This window comes from Aotus nancymaae, unplaced genomic scaffold (genome assembly GCF_030222135.1).
Source record: "Aotus nancymaae isolate 86718 unplaced genomic scaffold, 86718_ANA_hifiasm-v0.15.2.pri h1tg000008l, whole genome shotgun sequence".
In the NCBI taxonomy this organism is placed as follows: domain Eukaryota; kingdom Metazoa; phylum Chordata; class Mammalia; order Primates; family Aotidae; genus Aotus; species Aotus nancymaae.
The window spans coordinates 26,242,656-26,267,002 of NW_026988419.1; the positions used below are offsets into that span (position 1 = coordinate 26,242,656).

General features: G+C 40.5%; 1 protein-coding gene across 9 annotated transcripts in view; it reads left to right on the forward strand.

Annotated features, from left to right (window-relative positions):
* Window positions 1-24,347, forward strand: part of KLF7 (KLF transcription factor 7) — a 482,827-nt gene that overhangs the window by 450,813 nt on the left and 7,667 nt on the right. For all 9 annotated transcript variants that reach the window (XM_064373105.1, XM_012446042.2, XM_012446043.2 and 6 more), the window contains one exon: window positions 18,506-18,629. In XM_064373105.1, the coding sequence (XP_064229175.1) occupies window positions 18,506-18,629 (124 nt within the window). The remainder of the gene's footprint in view (window positions 1-18,505; window positions 18,630-24,347) is intronic.

Below are 24,347 nucleotides of genomic sequence, written 5' to 3' on the forward strand. Positions count from 1 at the left end.
TTTCAGCCTGTTTCCTGGTCTTAGCATCAGTTACCATCATTTCTGACAGCTTTCCTAAGTGTTTTTTGACTTGGCAAAATCTTGAGGCACTTCTGGGAGCTCTTCAGAAGGAAAGCACTTTGGAACAGCATGCACTAGTTCCAAAATCCCCAGAGCATCTATGATTCATGCTTCTTGCAGGGGAACTTCATGGAGACAGGCTGGTATGACCCTAGGATACTTGATAGACTTTTTTGTACATGCATAAATACCAGACGATGAATGCTGAATGCCCCGTCCACTCAGCTCATAGCAAAACCCTGGGAGGCATCCCTGATACAGGCCCTTTTAATGTATGCTTTTTAAAATTTTAATCTCATGGGCCCTACTTTCTAAATATGATTTACATTTGTTTGCTTTTTCCATCTCTGCTGCTATAAGCACTGTTTCAGCCACTGTCATCTTTTTTCTTCTAGAAGTTGTAGAACTCTCCCCACATTGGCTCATTGCCTTTGTCAGCCCATTCTCCATTTTGTAGCCAAAGTAAGATTTTAAAATTCATTTCTGATCATGTTATGTCTCTGTTTAAAAGCTCACAATGGCTGCCATTGTTCTTAAAGTACAGATTATTTAACACGATCTCTAAGACCGCTTTCCAATAGAAATGTAATGTGAGCCACATATATAATTTTCTATTTTCTAGCAGGCACATTTAAAAAGTAATTAATTGTACTAATTAGTTCTAATGCTGTATTTTATTTACTCAATATATCCAAAACATTATCATTTCAGCATGTAAAAATATTAATAATAAAAATTTTTAATGAGCGATTTTACATTCCTTTATCTCTTTTTTCTATTGGAAAGCCTTCAAAATCTTGTGCATTTTTACACTTAGAGCACATTCAGTTTAGATTGGCCACATTTTGGATGTTCAGAAGCCACCTATGCTAGTATCGAGGAGACTGGACCATGCAGGTCTGTTTAAATGCTTTCACAGCCTGGCCACTGCCTGTTCTCTGTCCATGTAGAGCACACAAACTGATACTCCTCTTTGATCAGCTTCCTGGTGAGGTGTGGGAGAGAATGTAGCAGAGGGACGAGAGGACCTCATCCCTGCTGGTGAGCTGGAGGGAACAACCCAATACGGAGCCCTCTCTGTTCTACCCTTCTGCAGGGCTTTCTGGCTCAGCAAATGGGATGTACTATAATCGAAGAAGGGTGGGGTCTTTTGCTCCTGTGTCCCTTTCTTGGCTTCCTTCCTAGGAAATCCTAGCATGATGCTGCAGGAGAACAGGCTTTGGAGTCAGACCCAGACTTAAAAGTCAGCTCAGCCACTTAGTAGCTGGGTGTCTATCCCTGGGCTTCCGTGTTCTCATCCCTAAGATGGAAAAATCACCACCTACCTTGAAAGGTTTCTGTGAAGTAGCACAGGTAAAGCACCATTGGGCTGCCTAACATGTAAAGAACATGCCAAGAACAGGGATGTTATTACCTGGTGTTTCTTCACTCCAGCCCATCAGCACCCACCCCTCAGAAAGGGGCAGCAGGTAGAAATGAAGCTGAAGCTCATCTCACACTGAAGTGCAGTTTAAAAATGAAATCCGGCAGGGGACAGTGGCTCATGCCTGTATTCCCAGCACTTTGGGAGACCAAGGCAGGTGGATTGCCTGAGGTCAGGAGTTCGAGACCAGCCTGGCCAGCATGGTAAAACCCGTCTCTACTAAAAATACAAAAATTAGCCAGGCATGGTGGTGGGCGCCTGTAGTCCCAGCTACTTGAGAGGCTGAGGCAGGAGAATCACTTGAGCCCAGGAGGCGGAGGTTGCAGTTGAGCTGAAGTCATGCCATTGCACCCCAACCTGGGCAACAGGGTGAAACTCTGTCTCAAAAAAAAAAAAAGAATGAAATCTTTCCTCTGCTGTTGGCCTTGGGGGTTTCTATTTTGGGTTTATGTAGAAATGTTAGGTGACACAGATGTTTTTTGAGAAGGTGAGGGAATGAAATGAAAAAAACACTGGTAAGTTAATATGAGGTATTCTCTGAAAAAAAATTTTCTACCCACACTAAGGTCTAGTAGTCAATAGTACCATCCTGTGAGCTGAAAATGAGACCAGGGGTTCTAGGGAAGGGCAAATGAGTTGTAGTTCACACTCCTGGCTTCCCATCTCCGTAGATTCTATTCCATTGCTGATTCATTTTTAAAAAATTAGAACAGCTATCATATAGGTGCATCTAAATAGTTCTGACATTCTTTCCAGTTGAGACATTTGTTTTATCAGAAAATATTTCCAAAGGGAATATGAGTACTGATCCTACTTTAATTGTTGTTGCTTATATAAAAGGCAGAGTGAGACAGTGGTTAAGTGTGTGGATTCTGAAGGTAAGATGGCCCGAGGTTCATTCTTGACTGTACCACATGTAAATTGGGTGAACTTAAACAGCTTAGTTTCTCCAGCCCTAAAATGGGGAAGGATAATAGCAGCAGGGCTATTGAGAGAATTAGAGATCAGAATATACGTAAAGCCCTTAGGTTCTGTAGTGCCCAGCATATAGTAAGGACTCAATAATTATTAGCCAACAGCCCATTGTACTAGGATCTAAAACACCCTATCCCCCATTGAAAATGGGTGGAATTGGACCACAAGGCTTGGCTGATGATGATTATTTGAGGTGTTTTCTCTGCAGAGATGCATGTATTGTCTAGTTTGTTTATGTACCTTTCTCCTACACTTAGTTTTCTACTATATGCATATCTACATGAGGAAGTTCCATATAGCCATCTCATTAGGGAGTGATTCTGCCGTTTGTATATTCATATATCCAATAGAAAAAGCCAAATACCTTTCAGCAGATGAGATATGAGATGTGGTAAGATAAGCACCATATTTTAGTAGTATATGGGCTTGCCATGTGGTATTGGGTTTATACTGTTTGGTTGAAACCCTTTGGCTTTCTAATCAATGGCACATTGTAAGTTGAGGAGTTGGGACTTGAGGTCTTATCTTTGATGGTTGAATGAAACACCAGCCTCCAGAGGTGGTCTGCTCCTGACATCTCAAGTTGATCTCTAACCATCTTAGCTAAAACAGGTGATTGCAGGCTTTTCATTCACCAGGAAGATATATTCAGGTACTGAGTGTTAATACGAGTCACATTGCATAAAGAAGGATTTGGGGGTAAAATATTTTAATAATCACCCTGCCTGTATAGTGCTTTGCAGTATGTGAAGCACTTGCACAGAAATCATCTCTCTTCACACTTCACAATAGTCCTGTGAGGCCTGTGCCAAAGAAGGGATAAGCTCTATTTTGCAGAGATGGAAAGTGAGACTCAAAAGAGTTGGTAACTTTCCTGAGGGCACATCATAAGTGGTAATAACTAGGACTAGAGCACAGGTCTCCTGATGGTGAGTTGTGTGTGTGTCTGTTTTCCAGTAAACTGTACTTGTACACGTGGGGCACCATCTCCGGAGACTCTGACACCCTTTCTGGAGAAAAGAAGTGAGATTGCTTTTGTTCATTTATGCTATGCTTTGAATTAATTAGATCATAAATGAAGCTTTTGCGACCAAGACTCAAGCTAACAGAAGCGTAAAGATGTAAGATTTTTCTCTTTAATATAAAGTTTGCACTGAGAACTGTCAGAAGCCCAAACTCTTTTTGTTCTGTGGGTCACGCATCCCTTGGGTTTCCATTCCAAAGGAATTGCCCAGGTCCCTGCAATTCAAGATGGCTGCCACCAGGCCTACTTTCCAGGAATCTAGTTTTCATGCAGATATTTTGAAAGTCAGAAGGGGAGAGGATGTTCCTACTTTTAAAAGTACAGCTTGATTGACTGGCCATGATAGCTCACACTTGTAATCCCAGCACTTTGGGAGGCCAAGACGGGTGAGTCACCTGAGGTTAGGAGTTTGAGACCAGCCTGGCCAACGTGGTGAAACCCCATCTCTACTAAAAATACAAAAATCAACTGAGTGTGGTAGTGGACACCTGTAATCCCAGGTACTCGGGAGGCTGAGGCAGGAGAATCACTTGAACCCGGGAGGGGAGGTTGCAGTGAGCCGAGATCGTGCCACTGCACTCCAACCTGGGTGACAGAGCAGGACTCCTTCTGAAAAATAAATAAGTAAAGTACAGCTTGACATTGCATTTGTCATTTTCACTTACGTCTCATCTGCCAGAACTTGGTCATATGTGAACAAGCAATTGCAAAGGAGTTTGGAAATACAGTCTTTATTTTGGGCGTCCATAAGCTCAACAAAATCCTGGGGATACTCTTACTATAGATAAAGAGAGAATGTAGGGGGACAACTGGCAGTTGCTGCTATGCTTTTAGTCTTAATCATCCTTTTTTTAAAAGCCTGCAATGCAGATATTTTAACATAAAACTCTTGAGTTCTGAAATTCTAAATGTATGAAATGGTAAGGGTAACATCCTAGTACATTGTAGTTTGTGGCACAGTGCAAGATCAAATTAATTGCATGAAAACTAGGTTTCTGTGGAATGGCTCAAGTTCTGAATGGAAACATAATTTACATGTTGTATTTCATGAGAATTTACATTATTGGAATAATATGAAGTGGCTGGGAAATTAATAACTTGAGCAGGAAAACATAAGGGGTCAAATTAACTACATCTTAATATTTCTTGCACCTCTTTTTCCCCCTTCCAAAGTGTAAAGTCACATTACATTGACATTTTCCTCCCAGAAAGCCTTCATTCTTCAGTAGAAGAATGAAGAGAAAGTATTTCGTAGCTGTGAGTTTAGCACAGACAAAATTAAGGCTGTTCGAGGTTAGAGGTATACAGGATGACAGATTGTGTGTGGGTGTTTCTACATATGTGGGTGTCAATATGTTTGTGCTGTTTGCAGATTTGGGGGGAGGGCAGGGTGTGTGTGTGTGTGTGTGTGTGTGTGTGTGTGTGTAGATTTCATGGGTGGTTTCAGTCATTGTGTTTTCTTCCTAATGATTCCTGTTAGGGAGCAGCAGAAAGAAGATGTAGGAAGATCTAGGTAACTGCTTAAAGGAAGGTTTGGAGATGGACTAGTAGTATATGGGTATGTTCATTTAGCCGGGTTAATTGAGGGTCTTTGACATGTGTCCAGCATTCTAAGTCTTGCGAATACTAAGGTGAATAAGCCTAGCCTCTGTTCTTAAAAGGACCATTTGGTTTTGTGGAGCTACATAGAATGTAAACAATTTACTCAAGCAACATGATGAGTCTCTTCTAGAGGAAGTTAGGCGAGCAGAAAGAAGGCGTGCCCAACTCTACCAGAGTCGGTCTAGAGCCAGTTCCCAGAGGATATGCTTTAGAAAGTACTAGGACCACATACTGTGCCAGGCTCTGAGGACACAAGTATGCACAGATGCGAGGTCTGACCTCAAGGCAGTCAGTCTCTTGAGGGGATAGTTTGTCATCAAGGCCCCTTAGGATCTGGCGCTACCACCTCTCCAGTCCATTTTTAAGAGTCCTCCTCACATACTTACCCTTGACCTCAGGATGATAAACCACTGTCTCTTATCTCTGGGCCTTTGTGCATGCTGTTCCTTCTCCATGAAATGCTTATTGCCCTTGTCCTTGATGTCCTTCAAGTTTCAGGGAGGCTTATCTTCTCTACAACACCTACCATAATAGTCTTACCAAGTCTTAGGGATTTTCTGTTTCACATGTCCACATTACACACATCTATCAAACACATTGAGTCTCATGTTCTTTGTATGTGTTGCATGGTGCTTTCCTAACCGGGAGCTGCTCTAATGTGAAGAGCCTTTCTATTTAGCTTTAATCTCTAGCAATGTCATTGGTTGGCGTATATTAGAACCAACAATTAATGCTTATTGAATCTAACTTGTCACACTGAAGTGACTGTTTCTTTCACTGCCAGTGAGTTAGACCAGTAGTCTTAAGTATTTGACTTTTCCTGTTTACTGGTGGACAGAGATGAAGAGTTTCGGAGATAATGCATTTCGGGTTTGTGAATCTGGAAGGCAAGGTAGTAATACAGCTTTTCATGCTGCTGGATTTTGATGGTCTGATGTCTCAATTAGCAAACATTGTATTGAGTACATGTTACAGTGTGTCTGAGCCTGTGCTAGACTTTAAGGATGATTATAAAGAGGCCAATGAGAAAGCATCTAGCCCAGTGCTTGGACACACATTAGATACTTAATCAGTATTTATTCCATTGGGGGTATAAGGTGTCCTTGTTTTAAAAGCACTTTTCATGTAATGTGGGTGGGGAAAAGCAGGGCAAGGGATCAAGGCACAAAAAGATAAATATCTACAGGAAATAGTAAATAACTGGCCAAAGAGTGAAAACTTAGACAAGGGTATAGTTTTCCGAGGAGGAAAAATCCTTAGGGATGGGGTGACGTGGAGAATAGGCACATTCTGAGCAGAGAACATCCCAGCAAGTGAGAAGGGTTTGGGTGGGAGCCGGGTGGGGTGAGGGAGCTGTCTAGGGATGTTGGAGACTAGAGGGTTATGTAAGAAGTGATGGGTGATAAGGTAGAAAAATAAGTGGCATGGCTTTGTGTACATCTTTTCCTGAGTACATAGATAGTGGTACATGGAGAGCATCTGTCCTAGGTTATCGTGTATCCAAATAACAAACAAATGAAATTTTTCTTTTGGGGTTACTCTTTTTTTAGACTTTATATTTGAGTAAGGTACGTATTTGATTGCTTTAGCTAATGGGGAAATTTAGTCTCTAAAAAAATGTTTGATCATTTTGGAAGAGAATTATGTAGACATATTGATGTTTTAAATCTTCACTGATTTGATATTTGCCTCTCAAATGCTCTGGAGAACTGGATTCATATTTATTCAACATGAATGGTAGCTGGTCCAAGGAGGGCTCTTCTCTCCATGATCTGGATGTAAATTATCTAATTTAGCCTCATATATATATATATATATTTTTTTTATTGCATTTTAGGTTTTGGGGTACATGTGAGGAACATGCAAGATTGTTGCATAGGTACACACGTGGCAGTGTGATTTGCTGCCTTCCTCCCCTTCACCTATATCTGGCATTTCTCCCCATGCTATCTCTCCCCAACTCCCCACCCCCCGCTGTCCCTCCCCTATTTCCCCCCAGCAGACCCCAGTGCGTAGTGCTCCCCTCCCTGTGTCCATGTGTTCTCATTGTTCAATACCCGCCTATGAGTGAGAACATGCGGTGTTTGATTTTGTGTTCTTGTGTTTTTTTTTTTTGATACATGGTCTTGCTCTGTCATCCAGGCTAGAGTGCAGTGGTGCAACCACAGCTTACTGCATACTGCAGCCTCAGCCTCTCCTGCTCAAGTGATCCTGTCACCTCAGCCTCCCAAGTAGCTGGGACCACAGGTGTGCACCACCATGCCTGACTGATTTTTTAATTTTTTTGTAGAAACAGGGTCCTACCACATTACCTGGACTGGTCTCAAACTCCTGGGCTCAGGTGATCTGCCTGCTTTAGCCTCCCAAAGTGCTGGGATTACAGGTGTGAGCCACCACACCTGGCCTCATTTGGGCTTCTTGAAGATGGATAAAATTGCCTTTTTTTTTTAATTTTAGAGAAAATTACTATATGAGCTATTTATATGCTTTTCTACCATCTGCATTTATATAATCAGGGAATATCAATTTTGTTATCATTAACTTAATTAAAATAAATTTAGGTTACTGAAGCCACTTACTTTATAGCTTCCAGAAGCAGATCTAATGTGGTTTTTGGATTACCCTCTTTTATGTTTTTTTTTTAATACCATTGATCTATCTATATCTATTCATAGAGATAGATCCAAATAATCTAACTATATCTATTCATATAGATAGATCAATGATATTTAAAAAGATATATATCTATATATATCTATATATATAAAACATGTATGTAGCAGAAAGTTAACTTTTATCCAAATAATAAATTATTTAGGCTTATATTTTCTAAATTTTTGGTTAGCAAAAAAAAAGAAAACTTTAGTGTATCCAGGAAAGTAAATTAGGCATTGTCAACTAATGTGATATGTACCAATGGATGACCACCATGGGTTCCTGATCTGATAAGGCCTAGTTTAGTCTCTTCTCCCCACTTGCCCTGGCCCTCCATGTCCCTGCATTTTCTGTGGTTCACAGACATAGTCCTCTCACCTGCCCTCAGGCTTCCCAAAGATCTCCTCAGTAGGGTGTCATGCAGGTGTACCCTCCCTCAAAGCTGTGTACTTCCTGATGATCTTTTTCTTCCTACCACCCTCCCTGCAAGGAAAATTAATTCCTTGGTTATACTTACTAGGAGTTGTATACTTAAGTTGCCAACCTCTGAAATTGATCGGTTTTTAGGGGAAGTTTCCTTTTTTATGTTGATTTACTTCTATAGGGTGTTACTTCTGATTTAGTGATATCACTTTCAGAGTGATACCTTGATATTACCCATGCTTGGAACATGTTGTTTGGAGAAAAAGTGAATTTTTTCTTCATTCTTAAAATCTTTTAAGGTGATTGAAAAATTAATAGTTTGGGACCAGACACAGTGGCTCATATGTGTAATTCTAGTGCTTTGTGAGGCTGAGGTGGGAGGATCACTTCAGGCCAGGAGTTCAAGACCAGCCTGTGCAGCATCGGGAGGCATTGTCTCTTTTAAAAAAAAAAAGCCAGGTGTGGTGGTCAGAGCATGTAGTCCCAGCTACTTGGGAAGCTGATGTGGAAGGATCACTTGAACTCAGGAGTTCGAAGTTGCAGTGAGTTGTGATTGCAACCCTGTACTCCAGTCTGGGCCACAGAGTGAGATACTCTCTCTAAGGAAAATAATAATAATAACTTGGTTATTGTAGTAAGAGTCCGTTCCTGCATATATCCTCTGCAATATGGTGATCTTTATATTTGAAAGCAAAAAACAAAAGTTCACTAAAGGTGAGTTTAAAATTCACAGTTTTTAATAATCAAATTTCTATTTAATACATCAGATTGACTTGCGAGAACTTGACTTACAGAGTAATACCATTGTTGCTAAATGGAAAAAAATGTTCTACAAATGAGTTTCAAACAAATTCACTTGGTGTAGTTGTCATCTTGAAAGGGAAAGATTAATGTTCTAATAAGATTTTTCTTCAAATTTAGTATATACCTAGCTTTTAATTTTATTGTAACTGGTAATCACCAAAATATATTTAAATTTCCAAGATGACATTACGTTTTATTTGGATTTAACTCCAAAAAAGCTGATTAAAATAATTTTTAAAGTTAACCTTGAAAAACAATAACAAAAAGGATAAAAACAAAGTAAAATAATAAAAAAAAAAGCAAACAAATTAAACTTGTTGCTTAAAAAAAAATGTAGTTTCCCCAAATGATCAGGCTTGCCTATTTCAAAACTTGAGCATATATAGCTTCAGGTATAAGTGAGCTCTAAATTCTTAAGTGAGTTTACAGTCTTTTGAAAATTATAGTAATATCTAAACAGTTATGGGTTTTTGTTTTGCATTGTGTCAGGATGGTGGGGAACAGTGGTGTTTGTTGGCTAAACCTCACTCAGTCCACTGGAAACTACTAGAATACTGCATATAATAAATAAAAAATAATTTTATGGCATTCCTTGGCTTATCAGAAACACAGTAAAGTATTTGAAAACACATGTATTCGAATCACAAATTACACATTGCAAAAGCTCTTTAATTTTCAACAGCTAAATTTATTTAAGCATCTGGATTGGTAACTAATTTTCATGACCAACACAGTCTTCCTCCAACATTTCAAACAAATTCACCAAAAATCTAACTCTTTGTCTCAAAAGGAATGCTTTAGAAAAAGTTAACAGTTGTTAAAAATGGCATGTGGCCCCTAGGGATTTCTTTAATCCTGTGTATTTCCCTGACTGTGCTCCACAAGGCAGGTTGGGCTCCAGTTTAAGTCTTACAAAGAAGCCCTTGTGCCCTTGCCCTGCACATACAGGTGACAAAGTTCTCTGTTTCCACCTCTCTCACTGGCTTCCTGTATGTCTGTAAACTCCCTGTTGATATCACCACTATGAATAGCACCTTTAATATCAAACACCATAAATAACACTTTTTATTCATTGGGGACTTTCTAATTGACCGATCACTTTCATGTACTAGGTTCCATCCAATCTTCATGACTATAAGTCCCCAAAGAAGTTATTAAATACCTTTACAAGGCCACATTGGTATTATGTGGCAGAGCCAGAACTAGAATAATCTATTTTTTAATGCTGAGTTCATTTTATTTCCCCTCTATAGCAGTGGTTCTTGAGTTGTGGTCTCTGGACCAGCAGCATTAGCATCGTCTGGGAATTTGTTAGAAATGCAGATTCTTAGGCCCTCCCCTAGTGAATCAGACCTACTGAATCAAAATCTCTCAGGGTGAGGTTCGCCACCTGTGTTTTAAATAAGCCCTTTAAGGAATTCTAATAAGTTTGAGAACCACTGTGCTAGAGGACTGCTTATTTAAAGAGAAATGGTTACAGGGGATGAGAACAATTTAAAGACAGAAATTATTTCATGTTTATTACTGCACTTTTTTGGGTGCTAAATGTAAATAAGAGTATTATCTGAGCATCTACTGTGTATAAAGTTTGTGCTAGCCACTTTGGGTAAAGTGGAGAACAAGTCAAATATGGCTCCTGCCCTCACAGAGTTTACATCCTGGCCAGCGAGAGAGACTCTAAACCTTCTATTAAGTTTGGGGGTGGGATGAGGGATCAGAGAAGAAGGCTTCTTTGGGCCTTTGGTTTAATGACTGTTTCTAAAAGCACCAAGCTGCTTCTCCCAGGGCCTTTGTACATGCTGCTTTTTAAACCTGCAAAGCTTTCTTCCCCCTGCACCTGGTTAATTCCTTCTCCTTCATATCTCAGCTTAAATGTCACTTCTTCAGATTGCTGAATCCATGCACAGAGATGCTAAAAACAGTTTTTGATACAGAAGATCTCAGATGGGAACTAGGAATCTGCATTTTTAATAAGTGCCTCCGGTGATCCTGATGCAGCAACAGGGAGGCGATCCCTTGAAACAGAGAAGGGCTGCTGTTGCATGCGGCCAGGCATTCAGGGCTTTGTACACAGCAAGGCTGATAGTAATGAGAATAAACCCAGGGGTGGAGAGGAGAGATTCCACAAAGGTGGAGTACTTGGACTTGTTTGCTGAGTCTTTCCTCCCCTAGCTTTCTCACAGTGAAGAATAACTCCAAGGTTGAGCCTGGGAGAGTGCTTCTCCCATGGGTTGGAATGTAGAAATGGGAACACTGGGATTCTAGACTGTGGGCTGGGCATGGAGAAAAATGTCGGAAGGATGAGCATTTCAGCTCGAGTTGATGGGGTTTCTACATAGAAAATGTATTTTAAACTAGTGCTGTCTAAAATAGAAATACATGCAAGCCACATAATCTGATTTTAAATTTTCTAGTAACATTTTTTAAAAAGTTAAATAAAAGGTAAAATTAATTTTAATAATGTTTTACCTAAATTAATATATAAAATATAACCATTTCAACATAAAATCAATATATAAAGTTATTAGTGAGAAATATTTTACATTCTTTTTAAATACTAAGTCTTTGAGATTCAGTGTTTATTGTATGCTTCCAGGGTATCTCATGCTAAATTTTCAATGGTGAAAATTAAATGCAGTCCTAACAAAATAAGAAGGTGAAATATTTTTACACTACTTCAGTTTTTAATCTTAATGTTGATTAAAGTTAAATTAAAAGTTCAGTTTTTTTAGTCGCCTTAGCAACATTTCAAGCACTCATTGCCACATGTGGCTAGTGGGTACTGTGTTGGACACAAACACAATTGTTGTCAGCAGTTGCGGGATTCAGTCAAAATCTTTTCTCACCTCTCTCCATATTCTAAAGTAGGAGCTGTACCTCACTGAGGATATGGTTTAAATTTTGGATTACAGATTTTTGAACAAACATTTTAAGGTAGTGAGGAGTAAACCTAACCTAGGTCCAGTTATTATTATTTTTTTAATTATTTTAAGAATAAAAACAAATAGGGCAAATGCTTTTCTATATTCTGTAAAGTGATTGGTACACTGTGTAAACTCAGGTACTTGGACCCACTGTGCCTTTGGGTAAACAAGTAATGGATGGATGAAAAAGCCATATGGATCCTCAGTAAGTGTACATTTTATTTTATGTAGTAGCTATTATAAATGTTTTGGGAATTCTAGAAAAGAAAGCTCTTGTTTTATTTTCCATCAATCAGCTCCACAAAAAGACTTGAAAAAAAAAATTCAAGATCCAGCTGGAATCTTTTTTTTTCTTTGAGATGGAGTCTCACTCTGTCACCCAGGCTGTAGTGCAGTGGTGCAATTTCATTACAACCTCTGCCTCCCAGGTTCAAGTGATTTTCCTGCCTCAGCTTCCTGAGTAGCTGGGATTACAGATGCACACCACTACACCCAGCTAATTTTTGTATTTTTAGTAGAGATGGGGTTTCACCATGTTGGTTTGGCTGGTCTTGAACTCCTAACTTTGTGATCCGCCTGCCTCGGCCTCCCAAAGTGCTGGGATTACACATGTGAGCCACCATGCCTCAGCTTGCTTAAATGCTCTAGTGTAACTGAGTGTGATGTGAAAGCAATTGATGAGTCTTTGCTGAATTCTTCTAGATGTACCAGGCAGCAATGTAAACCCATTGCAAAGTATTCCTCCTTTCTGGTTTTCTTTTCCATTTCCTGATCTGCACAGTTTCCAAATTCTTAATCCAAGTCCTAAAGAGACTAGGACCTTGACATACCTAAATATCTAGAACCACATTAAAAAAATAAATAAAAGGAAACAGGTAAAATTAGTCTTAACAGAAATCTAGGCAAGTCAAAGTCCTAATCTCTTTAGAACTTGGATTAAGAATTTGAAATTTTGCAGATCAGGAAATGAACAAAGAAAATTTGTATTAGTGATGTTTATTTTCAACAGACTTTTAAACCTTGAGTGCAGGATTCTGCCACATGTTCATATTTTATGCTACACTCTTCTTATGGGCAATTTTATAGTACAGTACATTTGACATATCACTTATGCTCTCTCAAATACATCTTCATAGATAAACTCTGCAAATGAGTTTCATAAAATGACACACTTTGCTTCCCAGAGGAGATGGGCTTAGGAGGCTAGGTTCCTGTGTGTGAGATTAGGTTATAGGAAGGTTTTCAGGATCCTCCTCTTGTAGGCTATAGAAGATAGGGAAGAAGTAGAAGTGATATTTGATAGTAAAGGAAAACTTAATTTATTGTGGGATACCATATTTTAGTTCCCAGCAAAGAAGGATGTCAGATTTAAGCAACCAAGCAAACATTTCTACTCTTAAACCAGTTTAATACCTAGAAAGTAAGGGACTGGAAATCACACAGGCTGTTCTGCCCCTCTAGGTGTACTCGGGTTTTTGTTGCAAATCAGGATGCTTTGTTAAATTCATTTAATGTATTTGACAGGATTGAGCCAAGCACTGCTTTAGTGCTGTTGGTATCATAGTGAACAAAATGGATGTCTGCATGGAGCTTATACTCTGGTGGGGAAAACAGACTATAATACACACAAACAATATGCAGTCTCATTTCAAAGTAATTAAGTGCTATGGAGAAAGTGACAGAATGCTGTTTTACAGGGGATAGTGAGGGAAGTTCTCTAAGAGGAGGAGACATTCAGGCAGAGACCTGAATGAAGTAAGGCGGCAAGCGTGTTCCAGGCAGAGGGAGGAGCCAGTGCAAAGGCCTTGAGGTGGGAGTCTGCTGGCGACAGCAATGTGGGTGCATCGGGGAGGAGGAGCATAGGAGATGATATTGGAAAGGTAGCCAGGAGCCAGATCATGTAGACTCTATACTGTAGAGCCTTGCTTGCTTTTGACTTTTTTTCTGAGAATGATAGAAAGCCATTGGAACATTTCAACTTCAATTTCATCTTAACCTTTTTTGAGTGAATGTCTTTGGCAATCTGGCAAAACCTGTGGAACCCTTTGCAGAATAATGTTTTTAAATGTGTAAAATCCAGTGGATGTCAAAGAGACCATTTTTATGGAAATATATAGACTAAGGGCCCCTGTAAGAGACACTCATGCTCTGATTTACATTTTCAAAGGATTGCTTTGACTGTTATAAGGAGAATAGACTGTAGGAACCATGAATGGAAGCCGCAAGACCAGTGAGATGGTAGGGCTGAGAGCAAAGCTATTTTTATTTCTTCTACAGGGCAGTGGCCTCAGAAGTAGGGTTGTGCAACAGTCTTTTTGAAGGCAAGAAGAAATATGTATGACTTCTATTTATATTTAATTTATTCTCATTCATTTTAATTGGTCTATTGAATATATATTTTATAATATCCTAATAGGACATTAGTACATCTGTATGATTCATGAATAAGCCTACATATATCATAGATGCATGCTTAAAAAGTATTTATGGGAGTGTTTTATGATCAGTCAATTCTGATGATCATGATATAGGGAGAGTGACCCTGTAAGAAACTGACATAATGCCACACTGGTTTAGACCACATTCCATTTCAGGAATTTTGTAGGAGAAAGTGAGTTCTTGTAAATGTCAGTTCTGTTTCCCAAGCACCCTTACCTCTCCCTACGAGCCCTCATCTGGCTATAAATCTGTTTTTACCTGATCAGAGCTACTGTCACCTCTGAGGTGGCATGTACTCCCCCAGGGAAACAAGTATCCTAGGGTTGTTGCCAGACAGGGAAAGTGATTCTTAATATTCACCCTAACATTCAGGAGGTCCTGAGGGTGTTCTCTGCCTCCAGCATTGTCAGCTGTGGGGCATAACCTCACTGCTTCACCCACCCTCTGTGTGGTATCCTTGCCTTCATTCACTTGCCCCTCCTGTACTGGAATCCTGGGTTTTTAAGAATCTCTTCCATCTACTTGTCTCAGACCACTCTTGCACATTTTTGTTCACTCTAGTGGTGCAGTGAGCTGAACAGTGTGCCTCATTCCAAGTGCGATACAGCATAGTGTTGTGCAAGGCCATGACGATTTCTGTTTTATACCCAGGAGAAGTATCTGGAGTGGAGAATGGAGACAAGGGAAGGTGAAAGAACGGAGAGTGAAAGAGAAGAGCTGATTTTGCATGAAACCTGCTCTAGTACCACTGACTTGCAGTTTTCCTCCCTCTCATAAAGAAAGCCTTTCTTCTTTTCTTTTATAAAGAAAGAAATTCAGCCTTTGATGAAATGAGCAGAAATCTTCAGGTAGGCTTTTAAGGATGAAAACAAATGTATTGTGGCTACAGGTAGGTCCACCCCTCAAGATCAAGCTGTGGCTGTTGCTGTTGAGGAAGATGCAGTCTTGGCCAGGCTGAAAATACTGACAGAAGAATTTCCCCAACCTGCCTTTCCATAGGAATTGGCTTTTAGAGGTGGGTACAGAACCTGGAAATAAGGCCAGTCTAACTCCACAATTCCTGTGCCCTAAATATAAAGTCATATTCCCAATCCTTTATATATATTTTTTTCTGCTCCTCTGATTTGGGAACTCTGCCTTCAGGCACTGCTCCTTCATTGGCCTTTCTTGATTATTTTAAACGTTCTATTAGTGAGTATGTGCAGGAATGGCAACTTGTCGGTAAACTAGCCAGATGATGGGAAAATAGCTTGATAAATCACTATAATAGTAACCTGGCTAAAATATCGGGGCACAAAGAGCCTGTCCTCAGTATTATTCTGAATAGTGATTGCCGCAAGCAGGAAACAACGTCGGGTGATAAGATTCAGAGCTAAGTCAAGCTGTCTGCAGTTTCTCAATAGTGGACATAGCCATGAGGATGCTGAAATAGCTCCTGGGTTGGATAGTTGGTTGGTACCGGGAAGTAACTAAGAGTCTAATCATTTCCTAGAGAATAACTACATTCTTGATATTATTTGTCACAACTAGTTAAAGGAATTAAGCAAGAGGAAAAGCAAACAGTTTGAAATGGGGAAAAAATGCCCAAAGACATTCACTTCAGTCTTCTGCATTTCCTCTGCCCTTCCTGTGTCCTTCAGAATGTGGTTGCCTGTGATGGACAAGTCAGTTCGATTATGGGATTGATTCTGGGGACTAGATGTCTCCGCTTGCTGCTGTAGAGTTTCATGGTATTTCCTAGGTGCCTCATTGCATTTACGGCGTGTTTGGTCCCCAAGGTTCCAGGAACCTCCAGTTTTACTTTCATTTGAAGGCCTTCGTGGGTGGAGGGCATTTTGAATTTCTTAGCTGCCTCATTGTCCTTGTTTGGTTTGTACCAGATTTCCCCTGGAGATAACAGAGCCTAGTGGGTGATCAGCAGCATTAAATAAATGATGCTGGCACGTCTCTCCTACAGGGTACTAGGATCTCTTACTTCCCCTTCTGTGTCCTTCTCATTCAGAGCAGTCCTAAAGAACACTCCATATTTTGGATTCGTTCTCCATCAGTATACTGAAAAAATACTTAAAATTTAAAAAGACTCTCTGTTCCTAATATTTCAGATACCCAGAATGTGTCTAGACTTGGCTTTCTGGAGCCACAAGCTCTGAAGGTTTTTACTGACAGCTAGTTAGGTCTGTCTTCCTAGTAAAACCTCTGTGAACACAGGCGGAGGAAAGGCAGTTGAGACAGGAACTGAATACTGACTGCATGCAAGACTGAACAAACCTGTTTTACTCACAACTGATGGAAACCTCACAATAAACATGGGTTTATTAATAAGCTCACCCTCATGTAACAGACAAGTATACTGAGTTCTAGAGTCTGGAATGAACACAGAAAGATCCCAAGTATGCTGAGTCTAAAGTTTATGTGGCCTCCCCACTTGGCTACCTTCTCTTCAGCTAACACATCTTTTCTAAACTTTTGGCTTAAAGGAGCCAGAAGGTGAACTTTTAACACTGCTCAGTGATTCTTCCTCTTTTTTTCCTGGTTTCCAAAACTGAATGGGTTTCCTCCTGTGCCTCCAGCCCTCCTTCATGTCCTCTTGGTTCCCTTTAAAAGAAATGCCTGTGTTTCTCGTTCCTCTTCTCTGTGGGTCTGACAGAGCAGTGGCTCACTAGGGCACCAATTTAATGAAATAAAAATTTCAAGCATGTTTGGTTTGATTCTAGGTGATACAAATAAAGAATTGTGAGTGCTTTGTAGTCAGGTTTAAAAGGAAGGGGAAAGGTGGAAAGAAGAAAGTAGGTCAAGTATAGTACCTGGGTAATGTCTCCTTCAGCGCTGCCTAGTAAAGACTGAGCTTTTAAAATTGGGGAAATAATGGGACAGCCATCATTCTTTGGCACCTAGGTATCCTGAAATTTTGAGTTTGGTAGTTTTTAATGCTTATTATTTATGTGACCCTTATATATGCCAGGCATTGTTCTAATTAATATATAATATGCATGTGTGTTAGCTTATCTTCTCTAAACCCTTTGAAGTACCTGTTACTATTATCTCTAAGAAAACAGAGGCACAGAGAGGTTTATTAACTTGCCCAAGGTCAGACAATTAAGGACAGAACTAGAAGCTGAGCCCAGGAAGTTTGGCTTTAAAGCTCTTAACCACATACTAACCTGCCTCTCAGTGACAGGGCTCAGTAACTCAGCTTCATGATTTCACAGGTTTCCAAAGGTTATTTTTCTTTTTAATTAGAACCAGTCCACGGTACAGTTGGAAGGGTAAATATTTGTCATGTTTGGTGACAGACGTGTTGAGTTAAAAAAAGGTCTAAGGCAAAGTCATGTACTTGCTCTTACATATCCTTCCATCTGTATTTACTGTGCGAAAAGGTCACTTGAGCACAAGTGTTTGAATTTCATGCTTATAAGCAGCTTCCCTGTGGCTAAAACCTTGCTCTCCAAATTGATTTAAAAAAATATTTTACAATAATGTATATTGTTCTCTAATATGAGCACTCTGCAATTGTTAAGCTATGAGCATCGTAACTCAGACTTTTGTGATAGTATTTTCCATAAATGCCGGGAATTGTCAAGTGATTTTTGTTTTATTGTAGTCCTTTCTCCTCATTGTCCATCCATCACATTTACTGGAGGGAACAGTGGCTCTGGGAGACCTAAGCTGTTTGCTTTGTTGGTCAGCTACCTGGCTTCAGCTTGTGGTAGGAGGGAAGGGGAGGTAGAAGACTAAAAAGCCTGAAATGGCAAATGACTGTAGGTTCTGGAGAAAAATAGAATTAGAAGCATTTGTGGTTCAGATGAAAATAGCACATTTCCTTTCTGCCTGGACTGTGGGGGTGAAAGTGCTCCGGGGAATAGAAAATAAATAAAAATTGATCCTTCACCAGTCAAAGGAAATGCTCTGACTCTGGGAACTGAAATGACAGCTCCAGATTTGAGGATCTGGTGAAACCACTTTTGAAGGTTAACAAAAAAGAAAACAAAAAACAAAACACCAGGAGACTTGGGAAAAAAAAAAAAAACAGTGGTGTACTAAGTTAGGAAATCTAGTCTTTCAGGAATGATTTAAACAGCACTTTCCCAAGCCTGACCAGCAGGCAGCACAGGCTGGTCAGGTGTGAGTCCCTTTTGTTCCTGCTGCTGACCACGGTCCTTCCATCTCTTTTTGCAGGTGAGAAGCCTTACAAGTGCTCATGGGAGGGATGCGAGTGGCGTTTTGCACGAAGCGATGAGCTCACGAGGCACTATAGGAAACACACAGGTGCAAAGCCCTTCAAATGCAACCACTGCGACAGGTAAAGAGAAGTAGAAGCTGATGGGCTGGGGAGGAGAGATGGGGAAGTGGGTTGGAGGATGAGCTGCACCTGTGTGCTCGGATGATCAGCTCTGACTCACAGGCACTTGGACCTGGGAATGCCTTTGACTTCTGCATGGGAAGAAGAGGGGGTGCCCTCTTGCATGAAATCAAGAGGTAGTGTGAATTCTTGGTTCAGTTACACAAGCATTTACTGAACACTATTGAGCCAGGAGTGGTGTTAGTCATTGGGTATCAACAAGTTGTGACAGATGACTTCAGTATAATATGAAAATGGGTGAGATAGAGAATGGTCACCTGTAGGGACGTCTGATCTTTGTATCAACGTCAATACCACTTTCCCTCATCTTTAGTAATGAGAAAGAGTAGAAAGCTTGCTTAAGGGAAGGAAGGTTAGGGTTCCTATAACTCTAAGGCTTGTCTCTGAAGCATTATTGGAAATGCATTGTACTGAAGAGAGTTCCTAGTCTTTAGGGGCCCAGATCTTTCTTTCTTCCTTGAAAATAGGTAAAAGGGTGCAAAAAATGACGAGGCTTTGAGAAGTTCTCCTGTAATTCAATTTTAAGCCTTCCGCATTTGATAGAGAAAGAGCACGTAGCAACAGATACTACCCAAGTAATAGTATCTGACAGCCCTGGCATTATCAACCAATAAACCCCAAACTGGAGACTCTGCAGGCCAAGGTGAAGGCAGGATTAGGTTTAGACATAATCAAATAACGGGCTTGCATCTGAGCGTGTTATCCTTCTAATCCTATTTCTGTGTTTAAAAGGAAGCTTAAGAAAATTAACCATCTTTTTAATGCAATACTAAAGGTCTCAGTTATGATGAGAAAAATGCTTCTAATACGATAAAAGCCCCTGAAAGCCTCCGGGTTCCCCAGCTTGCAGGATGGCAGCAGCGGCCTGGCTTTTCTTGGGAGGAAATGTGATCGCTTTTGCATCCTGCCTCCCCCAGTCCCTGTACCCCACACCTCCCCCTCACCAGGCCTTCCTCTGTAGTAGTGTTTGTTTGGTGAATAGGGAAGGAGTGTCCAGACTCCTTATAAAGGAGCAGTTTTGTTTTTAAAGTGCTTATAAAGGAGCAGTTATGTTTTTCTTTCTTTTTTTTTTTTCTCTTCTTCCTGGAGAAGCTATTTTCCTCTTATCTTCATTCTCTAAATACTAAATAAAGACCCCATGCCTCCTGGAGCCCAGAGATAACCTCCCACGCCAGGGGTGAGGAAGTGTACTTCATGCAGTTATTGTCTCCCATTCCCTTGGAACTCTGTTCTGCTACCCAAGAATACAAGTCATTGTTTAATTTCCATCCATTACCTAGAAGTCCTCCTGTGTTTACATGAATCAGCAACTGTCTTCTACAGAGTGTGCTCCAGGAGAGTTTCTCCTTATTCTCCATCTTCCTTCTATTTCCATCTCAAGTTTTCCTGCTTTGTGCCTCTCTCACTCTAGCTAATAAAGAAGCGCTGCAGATGGTGACTTTCTGCCCACAGTCTTTTGAAGGAGAGGGTTCTGTTCTATCAACTGGGACCAAGATGAATTCCTTGTGAGTGGTCAGAGTGTGATGGTAGCATGCACATACAAGTTGCCCAGCTCTGAAGGGTATGGAGGCTATTACTTGGAGATTGTGAGCATTATGGGTTGCCATAATTCTTGGATGTGGACAAAGAGTTCTTATGGGGAAATTACCAAACTTAGGATTCCACTCTTCAAATTAACTGACTTATTGAGAAATGTACAACCTTCCAGCAGTTGATATATTTGGATTTAATCCAGTCTTTTATATGATTTATGTGGAGAACTATTCCAAACCCCTTGGTTATTTCACTGAAAGAGATGTCAGAGATGGGTGGTTTGGTTAGTCTTTTGCTTTGTTTCCTTCACCAAAATACACTATGGTTTCTGGAGCTAGAAACTTGCCGAGCAGATGGTACAAATTCTGCGACATGGTATTTGGGGGAGATTGAGTAGATCAACGTCCTGTGACACAGGCCAACAGTGCATTTTTGACAATGTCAGAAATGAGCTGTATTCTCATTAGTGTCTCATGACAGACAGCACCTTGGCGTTTCAATTGCAGTGATTGTGCTAAGAATAGTCAGGCCTAGGAGGCAGCATGGGGAATTGGAGTGGTCCCAAAGCAGATGAAAGGAAAGCCTGGAGTGACCGGGAGTTGGCGTTCCTTAGAAGACGTTTACCTTGAGAAACAGAGGGCATCTGTAGCCCTTGGCAGGATACTGCATCCTATTGATACCACAGTATATATGTGTGTACCACCCCTAGCCTCTTAAAATTTGAACACTCACACTGCCCTATTTAGAAGCTAAACAGGGTTTGGACTTCCTTTCCTTAAGCATGTACCAAGTCTAACGTATGCTTTTATTTTGCCTATAGGGTACTTTTAAAAAATTCATGACGTTTTTGGTTTGGTTTTTTTTTTTTTTTTTTTTTGGCCAACATTTAAAATCGTTAAATGTCACACAAAAAAGTTTGTATTTCTGGTGTTGTCTGGAAAAATCAGATTTGGCCACAGTGGGCTCACATTCCCATGTGGCTGTAATTGACTGGAGCTGAAGAGCAATCATTACCTATTTGCCATAGCCACGTGATGACTATTTTTCCACTGTTCCCACCACTCCCTATGGCTCCACAACTCAAAGGCAAGCCATTGGTTGCCAAGTATTGTCCCACTTTCTGTTGTTTCTGCTTACAAGAAGAGCTATACTTCTTTGTATCTATGCCTTATCAGAATTTGAAACAGATAGTCCAAGAGTGCTGTGTTTCTTATACTTGGCCCACAGCACTTACTTTATCTGCCTGGCCTTACAGACACTGGGCTTTGTGACTTCTGGCTTCAGGTTTGGGTTTGGAAAGACAGCACAGTAGTAGTGCCATTTCTTCACCATCTGACTGGAGAGTGCAGCCCTGATGTGACCAGTGGCTAGAGGGATAAGTGGTTTTGCAGTCCACAGAGTGGGAGGCTGCTAATAGTGGTAAATAGGGCTCAGTTTCCAGCAGTGGTAACATGCAGGCTCTCATTCTATTGACTGAATCAGCACAGTTATAATCCAGGGAGACTGCTACTAGTGTAGTACATTCCAGATCTTGGGCAGTTTAGAGGGTGCATTTTGATTTTCATGTCAGCCCACTTATAAGTGGTAAGAAATACCAGCCCAGATCGTAGCCCCTTGGTCGCCTAGATTTCTGTTGACTTAATCCCCATGTGACTTTAGTGTGCTTCCTTCCCTCCCTTCCTCCCTTCCTTCCTTTTGAGATGGAGTCTTGCTTTGTCGCCCAGGCTGGAGTGAAGTGGCATAATCTTGGCTCACTGCAACCTCCGCCTCCTGGATTCCAGCAATTCTCCTGCCTCAGCCTCCCAAGAAGCTAGGATTACAGGTGCCCCCATCACACCCAGCTAATTTTGTATTTTTAGTAGAGATGGGGTTTTGCCATGTTGGTCTGGCTGGTTGTGAACTCCTGACCTCAGGTGATCCACCCACCTCAGCCTCCCAAAGTGCTGGGATTACAGGCAGGAGCCACCATACCAGGCCTTGTGTGCCTTTTTCATGAGCAAGAGAAATGACTGTGGGGTTGACTAGATCTCCATTATGCACAAATTTCAATCATTAAGGACCTTCTTATTTAAGGTCACCTGGCTGCTGTATAGTTATAAATACCCTCTAGGGATATATTGCCCTTAAAATTATTTGATTCTGCGCTTCTAGATGCCAAGTTTATCTATTACCTTTTACTGTTCCTATGTGGAATTCAGTAAGTGTAAATTAATAAGTATACATTAATCATGACTAAGTTCCTTGCTGGGGTATTGAATTTAAATTAAAACCTCAATAGTGAGGGACCTGGTCTAATCCTAAGCATCATGTATTTTTTTTCCTTTTGGAATTTGAACAAATAATGATGCTCATTTGATTCAGTAGGGGTGCAATTACATTTCATACCATGTTAAAGATTTGGTTTACTTTTTTCCACTTTTTTTTACCCTGAATTTGAAGGATAAAGGGAGATGCTTATACTTATATCATTAAATACCCAGTAATTGGTAAAGGCAGAAACAAAGCCAAGCACATACGTTACTGAGTGGATTTTTCAAATAAAGTTCTGTATCAAGAATACTAATTTCCCGTGAGTTCTTAAGATATAGAAAGGAAAGGAAAGGGGTTTCCCACTGCCAGGCGCTCTCTTCACTCCTTGCCATCTCAAAGCCCTGCGTTCCTCTTGGACAGGCTTCTGGGCGCCTGTGTTGTTGCTTTCTCACAGGTGCTTCCTACTCAGGCCTGACCAGCTTAATCTCAGGATTAATTTTCCAGTTGCCACCTTGACCACTTGCCACAAATTTATATCATGTTTATTTACTTTTCAAGTTTATCATCTTACAGTTCTGTAGGCTAGAAGGCCAACATAGGTTTCACTGGGCTAAACTCAAGGTTTTGGCAGAGCTGCATTTTTTTCTGGAGGCTCTAGGGGAGTACCATTTCCTTGCCTTTTCCAACTTCTAGAAGCTGCCCACATTCCTCTGCTGGTGACACCATTCCTCCATCATTAAAACTATTGAATTTTTCTCATGCTGACATCTCTCTGGTTCTTTCTTTCAGTTCCCTCACCCGCTTTTAAGAACCCTTGTGATGACATTGAGCCCACCCAGATAATCCAGAATAATCTCCCTATTTAGTGTCAGCTGATTCATAAACTAATTCCATCCATAACTTTAATTATTTATTATGTAACCAAATATAGTCCCAGCATCTGGGCATGAAGTGTAGACATTTTGGAGGGAGCATTATTCTGTCTACCAGAAGATCCTTAAATTGACAGCCCAGCTCTCCCTTCTTCTTAATGTGGCTAAGCAGATATGAGTAAGAGTGTAGGTTCTGGCATCAGACTACCTGTGTTCAAATCCTGCTTTGACCTCTTTCTGATGAATATTTCATCTGGTAGTGGGAATAAGAATGGTACCTTCTTTATAGGAATCTTAATAAAGATGTTTCATTTAAAAAAGAAATACCTACAAACAGAATGTCCCAACTTGGATCTTCTTTCTCCAGGTTGTTGGGATAAAAGGAGGAGGGAAAGAGGGAAAAAGAAGGAAGAAGGAAGGCAGGGAGGAAGAGAGGGAGGGAGGGAAAGAGAACAGGCAGTGGGCAATACTGAGTTGTACCCTCAGGATAAAACAGAGTTATACCATTTAGATGCTGAATTCCCTGCAGGCTATATTGCTTTTTCTGTGTAGCAGTGACATGGAGTACTAATTTTGAAGAAAATGTAGTGGCACTGTTTTATAGCAAACCAAACCCCCTTTAGAGGCATCTCTAAGGGATTATCTAAATATCTTCCTCATACAAAGTCAAGGTGGGAAGTAAGTAAGTGGATATAACTGGAATTGTTACTATGCAGCATGTTATTGGATTAGAATGTTTTCTGTTGTACTTTTTTCATTTTTATGTGGTTTTCGTTTTACCTTTGTCCCATTTCACTTCATTTCTTTGGAGTTTTATCCTACACATGTACCTATTTAAGGAATGGACACAAACAGGAGGTATGGAGCATGTTGAGGTCAAGGGAAAGGGTGGATATTTTTTGTTTGTTTTAAGAATGAACAAACATAGGGAAATCCTGCACTAAACAGGAAACCCGACTAACCTGAACAGTGCAGCTTGCTAACATTCTGACAGGAGCTTTGG